We start from the raw sequence: 22314 nt of genomic DNA on the forward strand, positions 1-22314 counted from the left end.
CTCCGAGGGTTATTAGTAGTATTGACAACACTCTTCCAGTGCCGTCACTGAGGCAGATTGGTCCATTCAGTATCTGGGACAGCAGGGAGGTGACTCATATAGTGTTAGTATATAACATGCGCACACTACTTTATCTTTCCCTCAGTAAATACGCACATTCACAACGCCCCCCTCTCTCAAGGTGGGAGACAGGAGCATGTGCTTAGCATCAGCACTTTATTAGTGTCCTCCCTCCTGCACAGCCAGCCATGGTTCTCGGTCTCTGGGTCTGACTCTGTCCTGCTCATTGTCATAGGCTTCCTGTAATATGTTTGTTTTGGTACAAAGGGGTCTGTCTACACTCGCCACACACACAGGAGACGACTGGGACAAACACTCTCAGGGGACTGTATACACACCCCACTAGCCTTGGTAGCAGTGTGTGCACGTGTGTACATACATTTCCGTGCACAACAGGAAAACACCCTTGATCTAATAAGATATTGACTGCACCTTAATTCGGCATGACAACACATTCCCCAAAGAATGCATGGGGACTGTTTCTTGGCTGAGCTTTATAGAGAAAACCTCAGGGGGGGGGGAGAGAGACAGAGAGACAGAACGTGAGAGATAGAGGGAAAGAAAAAAAGAGAGCGAGATGAAGAAAGAGAAAAACTTGGCAGGTTAGAGAAAAGAGCAGTAGAACTTCTAAATCGGCTACCATAACATCAATGCCCTTTCAATGAACAAATAGCCTAGAGGAAATGTCAGAATTTTAAGGTAGGTTATTTCATGACTGAATTGCATATCACAAATATTCAACCAAAACTTTTTAAATACCTGGTTGCATACCCATTCTTGCCTTAGCATTTACTGGTAGATATCTTAACTTGGAACATCTTTCCTCCTGCCTTCCTACCCCTACCGCTGTCGACCTTCGGTAAACTGCTCCACGCAACAAATCAGCTGTTTGGTGGGGGCCATTGACGGGGATGATCAACTGGCCCAGAGGGTTTCCAAAACGTCCCCAGGCCAGAGTGTCACTCAACCCAAAGCTTGATTTCTGAGTCGCGCTCATGACATGCGGCACTTTGGGGTGGCCACCTGTCTCAATCAATGAGAAGATTTGAAATAGAAAAGATGGCGGCGTACACATTGTTGGATTACTTCATGGAGTAAAACATTTAATTTTATTTAATACCAGAGCATTTAGTCAATTCAAACGAACCACCTGCAACAGAATATGTGATCGGAGTTGAGTGGTCGGAAACCCCTTCCATCGCTCACTGAGCGGTCTTTGCGAAACGCTCTGCCCGCTCCAAAAAAAATTAACAAAATAATAATAATAATTAAAATAAAATAAATCAGCAGGCTATTGTAAGAAGCTTTAACATTTCAACAACATGTCGTAGGCTATTTAAGAAGGACCTACCTGATGATATGTGGCCGCTGTGTTAAAAAACTAACTTGCTTTTTCTATTGATGATCAGATACTTCAGTTGTAACTGTGGCTCTGTTGTGCTCACATTTTACAGTTGATAGACCCATTTTGCACTGTTACAAATTTATATTGCCCAATGATTGATTGATTGATTGAGATACAGTGAGGGAAAAAAGTATTTGATCCCCTGCTGATTTTGTACGTTCGCCCACTGACAAAGACAGGATCAGTCTATACTTTTAATGGTAGGTTTATTTGAACAATGAGAGACAGAATAACAACAAAATACTGTCAAAAATGTTATAAATTTATTTGCATTTTAATTAGGGAAATAAGTATTTGACCCCTCTGCAAAACATGACTTAGTACTTGGTGGCAAAACCCTTGTTGGCAATCACAGAGGTCAGACGTTTCTTGTAGTTGGCCACCAGGTTTGCACACATCTCAGGAGGGATTTTGTCCCACTCCTCTTTGTAGATCTTCTCCAAGTCATTAAGGTTTTGAGGCTGACGTTTGGCAACTCGAACCTTCAGCTCCCTCCACAGATTTTCTATGGGATTAAGGTCTGGAGACTGGCTAGGCCACTCCAGGACCTTAATGTGCTTCTTCTTGAGCCACTCCTTTGTTGCCTTGGCCGTGTGTTTTGGGTAATTGTCATGCTGGAATACCCATCCACGACCCATTTCCAATGCCCTGGCTGAGGGAAGGAGGTTCTCACCCAAGATTTTATGGTACATGGCCCCGTCCAACGTCCCTTTGATGCGGTGAAGTTGTCCTGTCCCCTTAGCAGAAAAACACCCAAAAGCATAATGTTTCCACCTCCATGTTTGACGGTGGGAATGGTGTTCTTGGGGTCATAGGCAGCATTCCTCCTCCTCCAAACACGGCGAGTTGAGTTGATGCCAAAGAGCTCCATTTTGGTCTCATCTGACCACAACACTTTCACCCAGTTCTCCTCTGAATCATTCAGATGTTCATGGGCAAACTTCAGACGGCCCTGTATATGTGCTTTCTTGAGCAGGGGGACCTTGCGGGCGCTGCAGGATTTCAGTCCTTCACGGCGTAGTGTGTTACCAATTGTTTTCTTGGTGACTATGGTCCCAGCTGCCTTGAGATCATTGATAAGATCCTCCTGTGTAGTTCTGGGCTGATTACTCACCGTTCTCATGATCATTGCAACTCCATGAGGTGAGATCATGCAATGAGCCCCAGGCCGAGGGAGATTGACAGTTATTTTGTGTTTCTTCCATTTGCGAATAAATCGCACCAACTGTTGTCACCTTCTCACCGAGCTGCTTGGCGATGGTCTTGTAGCCCATTCCAGCCTTGTGTAGGTCTACAATCTTGTCCCTGACATCCTTGGAGAGCTCTTTGGTCTTGGCCATGGTGGAGAGTTTGGAATCTGATTGATTGAAGATTTCTGGCTCCCAAGTGTCTTTTATACAGGTAACAAACTGAGATTAGGAGCACTCCCTTTAAGAGTGTGCTCCTAATCTCAGCTCGTTACCTGTATAAAAAGACACCTGGGAGCCAGAAATCTTTCTGATTGAGAGGGGGTCAAATACTTATTTCCCTCATTAAAATGCAAATAAATGTATAACATTTTTGGCATGCGTTTTTCTGGATTTTTTTATTGTTATTCTGTCTCTCACTGTTCAAATAAACCTACCATTAAAATTATAGACTGATCATTTCTTTGTCAGTGGGAAAACGTACAAAATCAGCAGGGGATCAAATACTTTTTTCCCTCACTGTATATATATATATATATATTTTTTTTTTTTTTTTTTTTTTACAACAGCCTAGGCCTACAGTGGCTTGCGAAAGTATTCACCCCCTTGGCATTTTTCCTATTTTGTTGCCTTACAACCTGGAATTAAAATGGATTTTTGAGGGGTGTGTATCATTTGATTTACACAACATGCCTACCACTTTGAAGATGCAAAATATTTTTTATTGCGAAACAAACAAGAAAATAAAACAGAAAACTTGAGCGTGCATAACTATTCAACCCCCCAAAGTCAATACTTTGTAGAGCCACCTTTTGCAGCAATTACAGCTGCAAGTCTCTTGGGGTATGTCTCTTTAAGCTTGGCATATCAAGCCACGCCCATTCTTCAAGGCAAAACTGCTCCAGCTCCTTCAAGTTGGATGGGTTCCGCTGGTGTACAGCAATCTTTATACCACAGATTCTCAATTGGATTGAGGTCTGGGCTTTGACTAGGCCATTCCAAGACATTTAAATGTTTCCCCTTAAACCACTCAAGTGTTGCTTTAGCAGTATGCTTAGGGTCATTGTCCTGCTGGAAGGTGAACCTCCGTCCCAGTCTCAAATCTCTGGAAGACTGAAACAGGTTTCCCTCAAGAATTTCCCTGTATTTAGCGCCATCTATCATTCTTTCAATTCTGACCAGTTTCCTAGTCCCTGCTAATGAAAAACATCCCCACAGCATGATGCTGCCACCACCATGCTTCACTGTGGGGATGGTGTTCTCGGGGTGATGAGAGGTGTTGGGTTTGCGCCAGACATATCATTTTCCTTGATGGCCAAAAAGCTCAATTTTAGTCTCATCTGACCAGAGTACCTTCTTCCATATGTTTGGGGGGTCTCCCACATGGCTTTTGGTGAACACCAAACATGTTTGCTTATTTTTTTCTTTAAGCAATAGCTTTTTTCTGGCCACTCTTCCATAAAGCCCAGCTCTGTGGAGTGTACGGCTTAAAGTGGTCCTATGGACAGATACTCCAATCTCCGCTGTGGAGCTTTGCAGCTCCTTCAGGGTTATCTTTGGTCTCTTTGTTGCCTCTCTGATTAATGCCCTCCCTGCCTGGTTCGTGAGTTTTGGTGGGCGGCCCTCACTTGGCAGATTTGTTGTGGTGCCATATTCTTTCAATTTTTTTATAATGGATTTACAATGGGATGTTCAAAGTTTCCGATATTTTTTTTATAACCCAACCCTGATCTGTACTTCTCCACAACTTTGTCCCTGACCTGTTTGGAGAGCTCCTTGGTCTTCATGGTGCCACTTGCTTGGTGGTGCCCCTTGCTTAGTGGTGTTGCAGACTCTGGAGCCTTTCAGAACAGGTGTATATATACTGAGATCATGTGACAATTAGATTGCACACAGGTGGACTTTATATAACTAATTATGTGACTTCTGAAGGTAATTGGTTGCACCGGATCTTATTTAGGGGCTTCATAGCAAAAGGGGTGAATACATATGCATGCACCACTTTTCTGTTATTTATTTCTTTTGAATTTTTTGAAACAACTAGTTTTTTTCATTTTCACTTCACCAATTTGGACTATTTTGTGTATGTCCATTACATGGAATCCAAATAAAAATCAATTTAAATTACAGGTTGTAATGCAACAAAATAGGAAAAACGCCAAGGGGGATGAATACTTTTGCAAGGCACTGTATATGCTCTATACTGGCCCAATGCTCTAACCACTAGGCTACCTGCCACCTTGTGTGTATGTGTGTGCTCCACTCACCTCATTGCCGTACATCATGAGGTGGTGTGTAGTGATGAGGGCTTTGAAAACCACCACCCAGCTACTATTAGCTGTTCTCTCAAACAGTGTGTCTGCCAGCTGGGGGACAGAGACATTCATCTCATTGGTGCAGTAGATCAGGTCTGAAACACACACAGAGGCGGTTAGACACAGTATAGGGACACACAGTCAGACAAACACACACACACGTCATGTTCATCTCATTCAGGTCAGGTCTGGAGGAGGGAGAGACAGAGTGGAAAGGCACACATAAACCCAGACACAGAGTAAGATACTGTACACAGACACACACACACACAAAGAGAGAGGTGGTGAGATCAGGGACAGTATGCAGATTAGAAATCAAGGACAAAAACGCTCTCACACTAACCTGCTCAGACACACACACAGTAGTGTGACCGTGAAACTGTATGATAGTTAAGAATTAAGGACAAAGGCGGTAATAGGGGATTTCACAGGACAAGGAACACACACACAAGCGTGTTGTCGGACACACACAGCACAGTCCAGAGACAAACACATACAGTACAATGGACAGTGGCTAAACATAAGCCTATAGGCCTAAAGGGCAGAAGTAGTATCATAGTATTGCTCCACAGTGTGTGTGCTATAAGGACAACGATGTCCAATGATGAGAAAATGTTGTTTGATGTAGAGCTAGCCTGATCAATGAAACAGAACTCTACATAAACAACAATAGTATCATATCCATGGAAAGAAACCTACCATTAAAATGATAGACTGATCATGTCTTTGTCAGTGGGCAAACGTACAAAATCAGCAGGGGATCAAATACTTTTTTCCCTCACTGTATGGGCCTAAATATTCTGCTGTGTAACATGGATTTTTTAATTTAGGAGCACTGTTACGAACCCCGTGGCTTTAAATGTCTAGGGTGGATGGAAAAGAGACCCGTAACATAAATCATGCAAATTAGAATCGTGACATGGAACAGTGAGAACAAAAACTACACGAGAACCATAAACTACCGTCAAACATAAAATGTTTATTTTGAACACACTGTAAAAGGTTTGGGAAAAAGGGCTGAGCAGGACCCAAGAAATGAAACAATAGTGTAAAAAACTCCTAAACTGATCTTGCCTGCCTCAAGAACCGCTAAGCATACAAAAATTACAGTGGGTGGTCCGCTCAGGTCTAACTAGTGTTTTTAGACAGTTTTCTTCCTACGGGTAATGTATGCCCAAGGGCAACTTGCTTAAATCCCCCTTTTCCCAGAAACACACAACAAAGTTACCAAACAGAGTAACCAGCAAATGAGTGAGTACACAAAACACAGGACACCACAGTATCCATACTCACATACAGAAAATAGTCTCTCTCTACAAACACAACTGACTGGCTTTTAAACAATGGGATGTGTGATTGAAAAACCAGAAACAGGTGGTGCAATGCAGAGGAATGTCCACTGATTGGTCCACCTCAGCAATCAGCAGACACCCCAACGACCACCAATCAGGAACATACAGGACACCTGTGATTAGGGCAGAAGGAGAGGAAAAACACAAAAAGACACAGGATACCTGTATCCGTAACAAGCACCAGTGCACGCATAGCAAAATTCTAGCTTTATTACCTCATCTTTTTTGTGCTCCTACATTTCTGTGTGCGCGCCTACATTTTTCAACAACTTTTATTGCCACCAACTCATTCTGTGCGTGTCAATAATGTGGATTTTATAATAAGGCTATTTCCATTCTATTTCGATGGTAAACCATCCTTCCTTCCTCCCTCGGTTCTCCCTCTCTTTCATCTGTTTTGTTCCATGCTGTGGGACACTATGGGGTACACACTACTCACACACCTGGTTACGCCTTGTTAAACTATAGTAAGTCTGCCCCATTGGGCTTGGACACACAATCTTCTTAATGTAGATGTGGGGTTTGTATATAAGATGGGCGTCTATCTCTGAACATGACAAACATAGGTAAAGTAAATCACTCACTAACCAGGTTTCAATCCAACAATTTCCTGTGGATGAATTACCTGACGCATGACACGACCGTGCTGATGGAAACAGACAATTTGTTCATTCGACATGGTGGGATCCTTTTGTGTCTGTAAAATTAACTATGCGAGAAATGGCGATGGAAACGCCTTTATTCCCAAATATTGATATACAGTGCATTCGGAAAGTATTCAGACCCCTTCACATTTTGTTACATTCCAGCCTTATTCTAAAATTGATTAAAATTGTTTTTTTCCCCCTCATCAATCTACACACAGTACCCCATAATGACAAAGCAAAAACCGATTGTTCGATTTTTTTGCAATTGTATATAAAAACAATACATTTACATAATTATTCAGACCCTTTCCTCAGTACTGTGTCTTCTTGGATATGACGCTACAAGCTCGGCACACATGTATTTGGGGAGTTTCTCCCATTCTTCCCATTTCCAGGTCTTTCTAGAGATGTTTGATCTGGTTCCAGTCCGGCCTCTGGCTGGGCCACTCAAGGACATTCAGAGGCATGTCCCAAAGCCACTCCTGTGTTGTCTTGGCTGTGTGTTTAGGGTCATTGTCCTGTTGGAAGGTGAACCTTCGCCCCAGTCTGAGGTCCTTAGCACTCTGGAGCAGGTTTTCATCAAGGATCTCTCTGTACTTTGCTCCGTTCATCTTTCCCTCGATCCTGACTAGTCTCCCAGTCCCTGCCGCTGAAAAACATCCCCACAGCATGATGCTGCCACCACCATGTTTCACCGTAGGGATGGTGCCAGGTTTCCTCCAGATGTGACGCTTGGCATTCAGGCCAAAGAGTTCACTCTTGATTTCATCAGACCAGAGAATCTTGTTTCTCATGGTCTGAGAGTCTTTAGGCACCTTTTGGCAAACTCCAAGCGGGATATCATGTGCCTTTTACTGAGGAGTGGCTTCCGTCTGGCCACTCTAAAATAAAGGCATTTTATGTGTGCTGCAGAGATGGTTGTCCTTCTGGAAGGTTCTCCCATCTCCTCAGAGGAACTCTGGAGCTCTGTTAAAGTGACCATCGGGTTCTTGGTCACCTCCCTGACCAAGGCCCTTCTCCACCGATTGCTCAGTTTGGCCAGTTTATTTTAAATACATTTTTATTGCAGAACACACAAAAAAAACGGTCTGGCAGGTACAGCACACATCATATGTACATCAGATTAGTTACAGTAACATCTTTGAATTAGACAACTTTAAGAACGAAACTCATTTTTCCCGGTATTCTTGGCCTCTCTACCTGCGTTCTTCAAATAACCGACTACATGTTGTGAGATCCTCCCACTATGACTCGGGAAACCATGCAGTTTATTAGCTACAGATTAAATAAGTTATGATGAACTTCACAGGGTGGTGAAAGTGCGCCTGATGAGCTTGATGCTCTTTTGTGATAAATATTGAGGTCTTATTCTGGTGACATGATGATTGATGGTTGGCTGCTGTTTGACAAATAAAAATAATATCGCTCTTATAATAATCTCCTAATGTAGGTAGCCTACCCCCACTGTATCGGCAAGCTGTTGGCACAACAGTTTTTGTGACAACCCCATCAGTAGAGCTGAAAATGCAATGGAAACCCATTTAACTTGTATTTTTCATCCGATACATGGGAATTTAACCGCAAACATTTTTATGTGCACTACGTCATCACGCACAGACTTTTATCCGTAATAAGTCAGTTTGATGGAAACATCTCTGGTGTAAAAATGCGCATGTTATTTTATGCAGATTTTTGAATATTTGCATGAAAATCTGTCGCAAATAGGATAGAAACCTAGCTACTGAGACACACACACACACACACACTATAGAATAAAAAATAAATCATTTCATATACAGCGTTTCCCCTAAGCAGTGCTATGGTCAGATGACATGAAACTAGAGCTCTTTGACTACGCACATCAATGGTGGGTTTGGCCTTCAAAAGAACAACACAGAAAATACCTGGTCCCCAATGTAAAATATGGTGGTGGATCTTTGATTTAGGGGCTATTTTGCTTCCACTGGTCCTGGGGCCCTTGTTAAGGTCAACAGCATTGTGAACTTTACCAAGTACCAGGACATTTTAGCCAAAAACCTGGTTGCCTCTGCCAGAACGATGAAACTTGGCCGCAAGTGGATCTTCCAGCAAGACAATAACCCCAAGCACACATCCAATGTTGACCCTCATCTTTTAATTGTTATTTTTTACTTGTTAACCAAAATTACATTTTACATTTAAGTCATTTAGCAGACGCTCTTATCCAGAGCGACTTAGTTTTAGTGAGTGCATACATTTATTCATACTCAAAATTTATTTTTCTTAGCAATTGTATTGCTCGTCTTTATCAAGGGATCCAACTGTATGTGAAAACAGCACATTTCAAATGGAACCCTATTCAAGTGAAAGTGAGAGAGAATAGAGTACAGCATATAGAGTGTCTGCATGGTGAGCAGAGCGGGCCAGACTGGCTAGTTCCATCTGGGGCGTGGTGGATCTCATCTTATACAGCCTGCAATCTGCAGAAACCCTGCCCATGCATGGCTGAACAATTCCTATTTTTCCCTCTCATCTTCTCTTTTCTTCCCCCCCTCTCTTCTCTTCCCCCCCCCCCTCTCTTCTCTTCCCCCCCCCCCCCCCCCCTCTCTTCTCTTCCCCCCCCCTCTCTTCTCTCCCCCCCCCCTCTGGCCAGCCACCAGCCAGTATTCAAGAGCTACTGTGAAAATCCACATGCCAACTAGACTCAGTAGCGTGTATGCGCATTCTGTGGCTCTCTACATATGGCGGCAATGTGTAACAATCACACTGAATATCATACATCATGTCACAAATCTACACAGATATTTTAGAACACCATAGACATTCTAAAACACCAAATACATTCTAGACCGTAGAACACCAAAGACAACAGGTGTTTCCAAACTTTTTGGGGATGGGGACCCCTTTTGTACCCCCTCAAAATCAGAACATAACTCAGACTTTAAAGTGTGACACAAATAGCATACAAGGAGTTTTACTATGACTGCTGCAGTGCATGGGCAGACCAACAACGTCTCGGGCCCGGTGAAAGAACGTTTTAAAGGCCCCACTTTTCGCATCGGTGAGAAAATGTTGCAGTTTTAAAGCTAATTTCCTGCAACTACACATTTTCCCATGGGGCATAGAGACAATTTTGCAGTTAAAGATTAAATTACAGTGCAATTATGTTCAAAACCACATTTTTAGGGAATACAAAAAGTACTGAGTTGAAAACTCTCATTGGCTTACTGTGGATCCCTGTGAGCCTCCCAGGTGCTATTGTGCATCTAAGGGTATATTAGATGAATAATATTATATTGTATTGAATTGTATTGCACGCTCTAAACTTTTCACAGACCCCTTGGCCAAATTGTTTCTAGCAATAAATAAATAAAATATTTATAAATACTACATATAAAAACTGATCTGGCAGCGGACCCCCTGCAGCACACCCGCGGACCCCAGTTTGAGAATCATTGTTCTAGAACGCCTAAGACATTTTAGAACACTAGAGAGATTCCACAACAGCGAAAATGCGGAGAGATTGACAGTGCGAGACAAAGAGGGGAGTGTGCGTGTGTCTGTACACAGCTGTATTGTTCCTTCCAGCATGGTTCAACAGGGCTGGCATGACCTTTGCCCTCTGGATAGCACTGGTCAGTACACGTAACGGGCAGCTCCTGGTACAGGCCTGAACTTCAGGCTCTTACCTCATCATCACACACACACAGGGTAAAGGACAATAGGCTGGGAGCGGGAGAGGCAAAGGACTGTGGTGGGGTGAGAGACAGCGCAAACTAGAGAGGAAGGATAGCTAGGCCTATCAACGGACATGAAGTCAGTCAAGTGATCCTCTTTCAAAGGAAGCATTTGAAGCCTATTTTTAAAGCCTCTAGCTAAGTGTACATAACAAAAATCCTGCTCAAATCAACAATGAAGTACAGTCAGGGGCCGAGGACAGGAAGCTGTTGTAGACTATTGAGATGCATCTCTAGTGTGTGAGTTGAGGGGAGAGGTTAGGTGAAGTGAGTTGTAGCACACGGTAGCTAGCCTGCCTGACCTAGTAGGGGAGGAAGCTGTTTCAGACTATTGAGATGCAGCCCTAGTGTAAGAGTTGAGGAGAGGAAGAGGTAGTGAATTGTAGCACACGGTAGCTAGCAGTGCCTAAAACTAACGTTTTTGTTTACCAACCACTGTGTCAGGTAGATTGAAAAAATTTACTAGCCAATCAGATTGTTTTACCAGCCCAAATATGTATTTTCTTCACCATAATTACACACAAAAAGAAAACGAACTACTTAATAATGTTTCTAAAGCAAGAAATGTATTACTAATAAGAAATATGTGGTATATTGCTCGATTTAATGACTCCAGTCATCCCCTGTGCCTGTGAGAATCTCACTAGTAGAGGCCGACAATGTCTCTTTTTGCTAGCAGTGGAAGCAAACAAACATTGAAAAGCAACCTAGCATGTGAACAAAACAATGTAAATAGCCAAAAAACACAAGGACGAAGTCTCGCTTTAGTAGACTTTTAAGTAAATTAGACTAACTTTTATGCTTGTGCGCATTGCTTCTAAAAAATTATCTTTCAGCACCTCACTCACAATGCTCACAGCCCCCCAGACAGGCAGTGTTGTTGCGCAAGGTGAGATAGCTATAACGTTACGATTCAGATTTTTATGAAATGCTCGCACTGTAGAGCCCTGAGTGTGACCACTCTCCAATGTGGCTGATGAATTAGACATTCTTACCCGCCAATGCCAAAATCTACCCACATTTGGCAGGTAGCGGGTGTTAATTTTCGGACCTGGTAGCTACCCTGACCTGTGGTCAAACCAGTGTTTCCGCTGCAGTCATTTTGCTGTGGCGCTGCGCCAATTCAAAATCATTGCCACCACGCCAAAAAAATTAAGGGACATGAAAACATTGTGCACTTTGAAGATACTAGAACAGTCCAGAATTACCTTTCCTCTGCAAAGAAAACGAGTAATGAATAGAACAATCGGACCACCCCAAAGTAGAATAGTTTATCTATTTACCTAGTCGGCTTGTTGTTGTGTGTTCTATGCAAGATAAATATTCTGCTCGAGGTGCATTCAAGTTTACAAGTGCCATAGAGATGGAAACATTCTGACAACCAGTCAATGTACAACAATTCTTGCAATCGTTTACAGTGAGGGAAAAAAGTATTTGATCCCCTGCTGATTTTGTACGTTTGCCCACTGACAAAGAAATTATCAGTCTATAATTTTAATGGTAGGTTTATTTGAACAGTGAGACAGAATAACAACAACAAAATCCAGAAAAACGCATGTCAAAAATGTTATACATTTATTTGCATTTTAATGAGGGAAATAAGTATTTGACCCCCTCTCAATCAGAAAGATTTCTGGCTCCCAGGTGTCTTTTATACAGGTAACAAGCTGAGATTAGGAGCACACTCTTAAAGGGAGTGCTCCTAATCTCAGCTTGTTACCTGTATAAAAGACACCTGTCCACAGAAGCAATCAATCAGATTCCAAACTCTCCACCATGGCCAAGACCAAAGAGCTCTCCAAGGATGTCAGGGACAAGATTGTAGACCTACACAAGGCTGGAATGGGCTACAAGACCATCGCCAAGCAACTTGGTGAGAAGGTGACAACAGTTGGTGCGATTATTCGCAAATGGAAGAAACACAAAATAAATGTCAATCTCCCTCGGTCTGGGGCTCCATGCAAGCTCTCATCTCGTGGAGTTGCAATGATCATGAGAACGGTGAGGAATCAGCCCAGAACTACACGGGAGGATCTTGTCAATGATCTCAAGGCAGCTGGGACCATAGTCACCAAGAAAACAATTGGTAACACACTACGCCGTGAAGGACTGAAATCCTGCAGCGCCCGCAAGGTCCCCCTGCTCAAGAAAGCACATATACATGCTCGTCTGAAGTTTGCCAATGAACATCTGAATGATTCAGAGGAGAACTGGGTGAAAGTGTTGTGGTCAGATGAGACCAAAATTGAGCTCTTTGGCATCAACTCAACTCGCCGTGTTTGGAGGAGGAGGAATGCTGCCTATGACCCCAAGAACACCATCCCCACCGTCAAACATGGAGGTGAAAACATTATGCTTTGGGGGTGTTTTTCTGCTAAGGGCACAGGACAACCTCACCGCATCAAAGGGACGATGGACGGGGTCATGTACCGTCAAATCTTTGGTGAGAACCTCCTTCCCTCAGCCAGGGCATTGAAAATGGGTCGTGGATGGGTATTCCAGCATGACAATGACCCAAAACACACGGCCAAGGCAACAAAGGAGTGGCTCAAGAAGAAGCACATTAAGGTCCTGGAGTGGCCTAGCCAGTCTCCAGACCTTAATCCCATAGAAAATCTGTGGAGGGAGCTGAAGGTTTGAGATGCCAAACGTCAGCCTCGAAACCTTAATGACTTGGAGAAGATATGCAAAGAGGAGTGAGACAAAATCCCTCCCTCCGGTAAAATGCCACCCTAACTCAAAATAATTTGTGATGAGACAGATGACATTTTTAATTGAGCAAGAGTAGTGGCAAGCAGGGAAAGTGTTGAGGGAGACATAAAGTGGTTTCTGTGAGAAGTGTTGTCCCGGGTGGTGGGTTACACCAAGTCACCCTAACAGGTAGGCCTACATTATATTCACTGCTTATGCAAGTTTTTTGGGACATACAATTCATCAATCTGTCCCTAACTAGTTAAAAGATCAGATTTGAGATCTAGCTAATGCAGATAAGCAACCCCATGCTTAAGCATATTTATTTATAGCCACTATGCTGCATCAGTTGGGCTACAGGTGATAATGCTTATTGCTAATAGCATACATGATAACATGGACCACCCCCCCCCCCCCCGCCTTCTGTACTGCCTTCCTAATGCAAAGTGCTCCTCTTTAATAACAGCGGGGCAGGTGGGAGAAAGAGGAGGAGGGTACCAGGTGGAAGGCAGACTACATCTGGTCAGCTATCTATGCTATCTAGTGGGAAGACTATTAAAGAGGAGCACTTTGCATATCTTATAATCTCCTGCTGCCTCCCTGCCTCAAACACACACCAAAAAGAGGATTCCCCTGCTTGAATACACATATCCCTCAGAGAGAGAGATGGAGGAGGGAAAGACAGCAGATGGTTTAGAAATAGCTTGAGTTTATAAAGTTAATCCTCTCACTTTTATCTCCTCCGTGACTGTCTTTCCCCGTTTTAGATTCCCCAGTTCTGTTCTTATGACGACCCAGGCATGATTGTGATTGAGTTAAGAACTACGTCTGCGTGGAGAAGATTCTAGATTCCTCCACAACAATGGAATGTGTCTGTCTGTGTAGAAGGATGAAACATGGAAGAACATTCCATAATTCCTTTTATTCCAAAACAATAATTATGCTACCACAGGCGCTGGTGAAATGATCAATTGCTCATTGAAGTAAATCATCTATTTTCAGCTCTGATACATCAAGGGGGGTGGGGGTTGTGTGTGTGCGAGAGACAGCGAGAGAGAGAAAGAAAAGGAAACCAGAGCATGGAGCTGCTGAAAAAGAAGCCAAATCCATTCTGAACTGGAGCCACTGCTGTTCTGTACTGCCTTCCTAACAATCCAACTGAATCATGTATTCAAATCGAATTATGCCTATGATGTGACTAAATCTACATTACTTCTATTGAATCTCTTCAGCAGGTTACAATTGCTGCAGACTTTAGGCCAAACCAAGAGATACCACTTCAGTCCAGGGGAGTAGGAGTGCTGATCTAAGATCAGTTTTCCCTTTTAGATCATAATGAATACGGTTATATTGACAGGGAGGACCTGATCCTAGATCAGGACTCCTACTCAGAAACTTTATGAATACTGACTCCCTCTCTGTAGAAGTCTGGTAAGGAGTCCTTATAAGACACTGATCTAAGGTCAGTTTGGCGTATTCACCCCTCTCATTCCCTCTATCGCCACCTCTCTCACCATTTCAGTCCTTTGCTCTCCCGTGCTCTCATCCCCTCTCCATTTCCGCCCCTAAACCACCACCTCCTCCCTAGGGCTGGGCGATATGGCATAAAAATCATATCTAGATTTTTTTCAAACTTATGGGCGTTTCACGATATATATATCTCACATTTTGTTTTCTCTAAATAAGCATTGTTGTACAATTAAAGGTCAAATACACTGCATTTCAAACAGTCAGCAATACTTTAATGAATTCAGGGCTTGTGAAGTTACACCTAGGCTAAATGTAAGCCTTCCACAACCATAAGACCCACTAAGAATGTAATTATTTTATCAAAATCTGTTTTTTTTATGCAATAATCACTGATCTGGCTTTCAAGTCTGTCTATGGAAATGCCCTTTGTTACAAATGTAACCAGAACCATGCATAATGTACATTCAGAAATAATGACTAACTTCTTGTAGCAGGCATTAGGCTATAGAAAATTAACACAGGTCTCACCAACAATCTCAAGCCCACGTGTAGGTGATTAGCCAGCTAAGCTTTATATTTTTAAGTTTAGCCAACTTGAATCTATTTTTTAGCTAACAAGGTTGAACAGTTGAATTGTTATGAACACACCCTTCTGTCTGTCTTCAACTGCTTGAAAAGCAAGTTAGCCTGCCCACTTTGTTCAGATGTTGAAATCAAGTGGCCTACCTTATTTCTCAGAATGAGAACGAGTTGCCAATTCCTTATACAAATTGTGTTTTATGATTATTGCACATCTATAAAACACAGATTAGACAGCTAGTATAACGGTCTTTGGATAAAATGCTGCTAGCGGTACCCCAATGCCGCGCGCAAAGAACTGAGCATTCATTTTGATACTCTCGTTTTAGTAGTGTCTGCTCTGCGGGAAATTTGAGTTAGTTCAGACATAAAAAGGGTATCGTTAGAAAAGTGAACTTCTCTATTACAGTAAAACAATGTCTCAATGTGTTCGTGTCCATATGACCAATTCTGTAGGACCAAACTTCAAATGCAAATAGAGAGTTGAAACCGCTTGTCAGAGAGGAATATGTGATCTCTCAACTTTGTTGGCATGAGAGGCATGGGGAAGACAAATATTTTTTTAAACAAACCCAATTGATCTACTTGGGACAAGCTAGCTAGCTACCGCCAAGAAGAGGACGAGTACCATTTGTGCCTTACTGAATATGCATGACGTTGTTCATTAGGAAAACACCCACTACGTAGTGCACTCGTCCAAACCAAAGTAATCTCTATAAACAATTATGTAAGTCAAGTCTACCAAACTTAGTGCACTCTGTTACAGATTCTAGTTTTGGAAACAGAAAACTGTATGGAGATCAAATGTTTAATTGATGAGAAAATTATCCCACTGCTGGCCACTGGGCTTCCTCTCACCACCATATTTGGTAGTGAGAGGAAACGCCAACCGGATGCTTCCGGTGAAATATCTGTCTCATTATTGTGGGGGAGAGCTTGGTGTGTGTGTAAACCATAAAGGAAGAGGCGAAGCGAGAGGTTTCACTCTCGCTAAAATCTGTCCAAAAAAAAAAAGCCAATGCGTTTCTATGGGCTTATTTTGGATCTAAGCTTGTCGCCAGCCTTCCCGCCTTTGGGACAACGACTCACATTGTTAGGGCGAAGACATACATCTCGTCATTATATAAAGATATCTGGTGTAAATCAAAAGGTGCACACAGCACAGAGGAGCGAAAGAGACGAGACCATAACAAAACCTTGATTGTTGCGATAGGCATTTGGAATAAAAAAAACTTTAATTTGATATATCGTCCAGTCCTACTACTCCCACTCTCTACGACTGTTGAGGACAGCCACAGACAGAGAGAGCGAGAGCTCGTGCGAGGCAAGTGAGACGAGCGCGCGAGCGAGAGAGCCAGGGGAGGGGAGGAAGGTAGTCTGAAGGTACACAACAAGCCGACAGACAGACACAGCCAAAGGACCCAGCTAGACAGGCTAAAAATACCCTAATGTGAGCACGTGTAGAGGACAGGCGCACTGAAATGTTCCACACACACACAGCTCCTAGACAGTTAGCCAGCAGTCCACTACAAAGAAACTAACACACACGCCCCCGCACCTTATACACACACTCTACTACAGAGCACTATCCTATTTCCGGCCTATGTTTGAAAAGGGGTTTTCCACTGTCTAGGGCCCAGCACTTGGCTGCTTGCTAAAACCTAGCTGGCTCCACAGTGAACCTTGTGCTGGCTCACACACAGGTTAAGGTGAGGACAGGGATTCTGCAGACAGTTTCTCTTTGCAATGGGGGCTCAGCCTATAGGGAGGAGGTCAGAGACCTGGCCGTGTGGTGCCAGGATAACAACCTCTCCCTCAACATGATCAAGACAAAGGAGATGATTGTGGATTACAGGAAAAAGAGGACCGAGCACACCCCTAGTCTCATCGACAGGGCTGTAGTGGAGCAGGTTGAGAGCTTCAAGTTCATTGGTGTCCACATAACCAACAAACTATCTTGGTCCAAACATACCAAGACAGTCATGAAGAGGGCACGACAAAGCCTATTCCCCCTCAGGAGACTGAAAATATTTGGCATGGGTCCTCAGTTCCTCAAAACGTTCTACAGCTGCACCAACAAGAGTATCCTGACTGGGTGCATCACTGCCTGGTATCGCAACTGCTCGGCCTCCGACCGCAAGGCACTACAGAGGGTAGTGCGTACGGCCCAGTACATTACTGGGGCCAAGCTTCCTGCCATCCAGGACCTCTATACCAAGCGGTGTCAGAGGAAGGCCCTAAAAATTGACAAAGACTCCAGCCACCCTAGTTCATAGACTGCTCTCTCTGCTACCGCACAGCAAGCGGTACCAGAGCGCCAAGTCTAGGTCCAAAAGGATTCTTAACAGCTTCTACCCCCAAGCCATAAGACTCCTGAACAGCTAATCAAATGGCTACCCGGACACCACCCCCTCTTTTACGCTGCTACTACTCTCTGTTTATTATCTGTACATATTACCTCAATTACCTTGACTAAACGGTACATTGACTCTGTACCGGTACCCCCTGAATATAGCCTCGCTACTGTTATTTTTACTGTTATTTTACTTATCTATTGTTTACTTAACACTTATTTTTCTTAACTGCATTGTTGGTTAAGGGCTTGTAAGCATGTCACTGTAAGGTCTACACCTGTTGTATTCAGCGCATGTGACAAATACAATTTGATTTGATTTAGTTGATGATCCCTGCTCTAAATATAAGTTATCATCAAGTCACAACAAGGCCGACTTCGAATGCAGACATCAGCGAATGCAATGCCGCGCCTGGGCCTGGATTCATCACCTTTGAATGGACAGCGCCTCAAATGCAGCGCCAAAGCTCATCCGAAACAGGTATAGTCAGCGGAGCTCTGTGGTGCTGAATGGAAAGCGCATCCATCTTGTATTTTCTATAGGTCACCCCATTTTACTGTTAGATTTTTTTTTTTTACGTTTCTTGACCAGTTAATGAGGGTCGGTTAGTCGGCAGCAAAATCCTTAGTTGGTAACATGATCTGGACAACGATTTTGAGGTCAAAAATGGCCAGAACATTCCATGTTCCCGCAGAAACAGACTCAACCACACGAATGCCTGGCCGTCCTGTCTTCAGCCAGCTGTGCGTTCCACACACACCAAAAAAAGGTTTTTGGGTAATGACTGATTTAATTTTCGTGACTGTCTTCATCAACAACTGTCAGTTAAACTGTTATATGGTAATTGTGCCAACCCCCTCTCTAGGAAATGGCTTCAAAACACAATTTATTTTCTCCAATGACGTGTATATATCAGGCTAGGCTGATGATAGGGCTGCTGCCTGCAACTGTGGGGACACCAGTTACAATAAAACACCATGACACAACACCAGTTATGATACAACAGTTATGATACAATGTAATATAGCCTAGCTACAGCTAACTACTAAACATTTTGACAGCAGAGTAGAGTGGAGACACCAGTTCTTATACACCAGTCTAGCATTGTACTAAGCATTCTACACCAGTCTAGAGTTATACTAAGCATTTTAACAGCGCAACATCCTGTATTGCTATAGCAGAGTAGCATGGGGACACCCCTTATAATATGGATACCAGTTATGACAAAACTATAAAGCAATCCTTAGCATTGTAACAGCTGCAAAGATGTCTCCTCCTCTGCTTCCTGTAACATCTGTTCCAGAGGCTTGACTCATCAACTCTTTTTTTATACTTGAACTTCGCTTTCATTGATCCTGCTTCCTCAATGACCTTCAGTCTCTTCACATAGACAGTGGTGACATTACAGCAACAAATAATGGCACAATAGCCACTGGAACACGACTAGACCTCAAGCTCAAATGAAACTTGATTGTCCCTGAGGGAAATTGGTTTTGCAGTAAGAAAGGCAGATGCAACAACAACCATACCACATCATATGGCAGGTAGCCTAGCAGTTAAAGTTTTGGGCCAGTAACCAAAAGGTTGCTGGTCCGAATCCCCGAACCGACTAGGTGAAAAATCTGTCGACGTGCGCTTGAGCAAGGTAATTAACCCTAACTGCTCCTGTAAGTCGCTCTGGATAAGACAAAAAATGTAAATATTATGACCAGGAAGGAATGGCAAAGGCAACACGGGAGACAGGTATAAGCTACCACCACCCACCATGCTAACAAAATTAACGACCAGTGTCTACTGTCCAAACATGGACAGCGGAGGATAATCAATCATCCACAGAAATGTTTGACAAATGTCAGTTAAGATAGTGTCTGCTTGCTACAGCGAAATTCTAGCTAGGGAAGTGCCTACACTGTGATGGAATGCAACTATCTAGCGAGCTAGCTACATTATTGGTATGTCTGGTTTTGATCAAAACACTATGTGCACACACACACACAGAGAAACAGACAGACCGAGACACCACTCACACACAACAGAAATATGCAAGCAGGCAGAGACAGAGATACACCACCCCCCCCCCCCCCCCCCACACACACACACACACACACAGACACAGACCCCTCCCCCCCACACACACACACACACACACACACACGATACTCACAATCAAGGTGTTTCTTCTTGGGGGCGCTGACTTCGTGCGTCGTGGCCTTGCACACGGCTTTGCTGATAGCCGACCCGGTCATGCTGTGCTGTGCCGCGGCGATCCGATCCGTTATAGACTGTCCTGACATTGTGTTTCAATGTTTCGCTACAACCCCCACAATAATTAGCTAGATGATCAACACACACACACGGTCCAACGATTGGATATTAGCTGACGCGCGTAACACCAGTGATGACAAGTGTGTGGAGGTTTCAGGCCACGTCAATCGTTTCCTTGACAAAAAAATGTGGTATGACGTCTAGTCCATTGTCGTTGAAAAATGTATTTGTTGCAACATGTGTATTAGCTAACTAACGTTACCTAACTACGGTAACTTAGTTCAAATCCAGCGCACAATAATAATTTTAAACTAACTAACTGCCCTGGTACTCCTGAAAAGGCAAATCAGTGAGCAGTTAACTAACTCTCTATAATTAGCAAGGTAGCTATTCTGTATAATAAAACATCTAGCTAACAAATATGGGCTAGCTTGTGTTAACTTATATTTCCGTTGGAGCATTCAATCCAGGAAAGAGTCTCACTGTGCAATTTGTAAACATAAATGTCAGCTCGATGGCTACAAATAAACATAACTAGCTAACTAGCAGCCTAGATGCCAACGTTAAATTGGCGAAATAGCTAACGTTAGAGCAGTCCACTGCCTGGCGAGCTACCTATGTGCCCGGAATTCAAATCAAAGTTTAGCTAATTTAGCAACATTAGCTAGATAGCTTACTCGCTAGTAACAGTTATCTAGCTAACATCAAATCCTTCTTCTGAGTTCTTGACTTCAACTTCCACTGACGTTTTGTGTGTTTAGGCTACCTTGAACAGAGCAGACCCTCGGCTTCGAGCGACACATAACGACGAAGGGGAACCAAAATTAAACTGTCAAACTTGCCAACTTGTCTTGAACTTCAGACTAGAAGCAGACGGACCCAAGGGAGACAATACAGTAGCCCGCTGTCTAGCCTTCCTCCTAGCACTACCGCTCAAATCTAGCTAGCTGACGGCGGAGAACGTTGGTTCGGGGTGCTTTCTCAACCTGCTTCCTTCGAGTTTGGTGCCAGGAGTGGAACACCCCTTTGTGTTACGTAATTAGTCCGATATATCCATAAAATTGGCTTCAATTTTCTTTCAAACCCCAAATCTCAGTAACGTTAACCGACGCGTCTTGACATCCAACTCACATCGTCTGCTTTTTCTTTATTCTGGTTCTTGGATGTGTAGTGGCTGGTGCTTGGCTTTTCTCGCTGCCTATGTCCGGCAGACAAAATGGCAGCGTAGGAATCAGCTGATCTAAGAAATACTTGATTGGATGGGACTTGGAGAGTGGGCGAATTCGTTTTGCATGGCCAAGTGACCCAGCTGAATGCCTTTACACGTTTTAGAGTATACCCTTACTTCCATTGGTCCTTAAGTGTAATCTCCACTCAGCCGGGGCACCGGGCCATGCAAAACGAACTCGCCCAATGTGTCTGAAATTTAAGGTGGAAATGTGACGATAGTTGTGGAATGTCTGAGACAAATACAGAAATGTAGCAAGTTTTATTGGACAATTTTTTTTGTATAGTGTTTTTACCAAATCAAAATCTGACATTTTCATTCGAGGAAATATATGCGCTGTAAATATCATCTTTACAAAGTCATCTTTACAAATGTAAGGTTTCAATTATTTCTTAGACTTTGTCCTTGATTGACTCGTGAGCTCTAAATATGGCACATCCTATGCCTTAAAATCGTGAGAAACAAAATGATGTGCATTATTATTATCCTGCCTGCCAGTGCCATCTGTAAAGGCATTCAGTTAATGACGTTGGCACCAAATCTCCCCACTGACTTCAATTTAACGTATATTCCACGTTGGTTCAAGTAATTTTATTTGGTAATCCAATTGAACGTGTTCACGCATATAAATACTTAGGCATTGACGTCTGGTATGGATTTGACGTTTAAAAAAACATATAGATGAGCTGGTTAAGAAGCTAAGATTTAAAGTAGGCTTTTTCTACAGAAACAGATCGTGCGTTTCTCTAAGCAGTAGGAAGCAGATTATTCAGTAAACCTGTTTGTCTGTTCTTGATTATGGTGATATGATTTATCAAACTGCAGCTGCTACTACTCTTAAACCTTTGGATGCCATCTACCATAGTGCCCTTCGTTTTGTTACAGGTGACAGTTTTGATACTCATCACTGCATCCTTTATCATCAAAAGGTTGGCTGGACTTCGCTAAAGACCAGTATCTCTACATTACTCCCTTTTTGTTTACAAGGCCCTACTTTTTATTTTGATTGAACCTTTATTTAACTAGGCAAGTCAGTTAAGAACAA

At 43.1% G+C, this 22314-nt stretch overlaps 1 protein-coding gene across 1 annotated transcript in view; it reads right to left on the minus strand.

Annotated features, from left to right (window-relative positions):
- Nucleotides 1-21203, minus strand: part of LOC311132064 (phosphatidylinositol-binding clathrin assembly protein) — a 51040-nt gene extending 29837 nt beyond the window's left edge. The window contains exons 1-2 of the mRNA XM_084165231.1: nucleotides 19941-21203; nucleotides 4920-5062 (exon numbers count right to left, since the gene is read on the minus strand). Of these exons, the coding sequence (XP_084021357.1) occupies nucleotides 4920-5062; nucleotides 19941-20070 (273 nt within the window). The 5' untranslated portion in view covers nucleotides 20071-21203. The remainder of the gene's footprint in view (nucleotides 1-4919; nucleotides 5063-19940) is intronic.
- Between the last annotated feature and the right edge of the window lie 1111 nt (nucleotides 21204-22314).

Source organism: Coregonus lavaretus (genome assembly GCF_964263955.1).
Source record: "Coregonus lavaretus genome assembly, chromosome: 7".
Taxonomy (NCBI): domain Eukaryota; kingdom Metazoa; phylum Chordata; class Actinopteri; order Salmoniformes; family Salmonidae; genus Coregonus; species Coregonus lavaretus.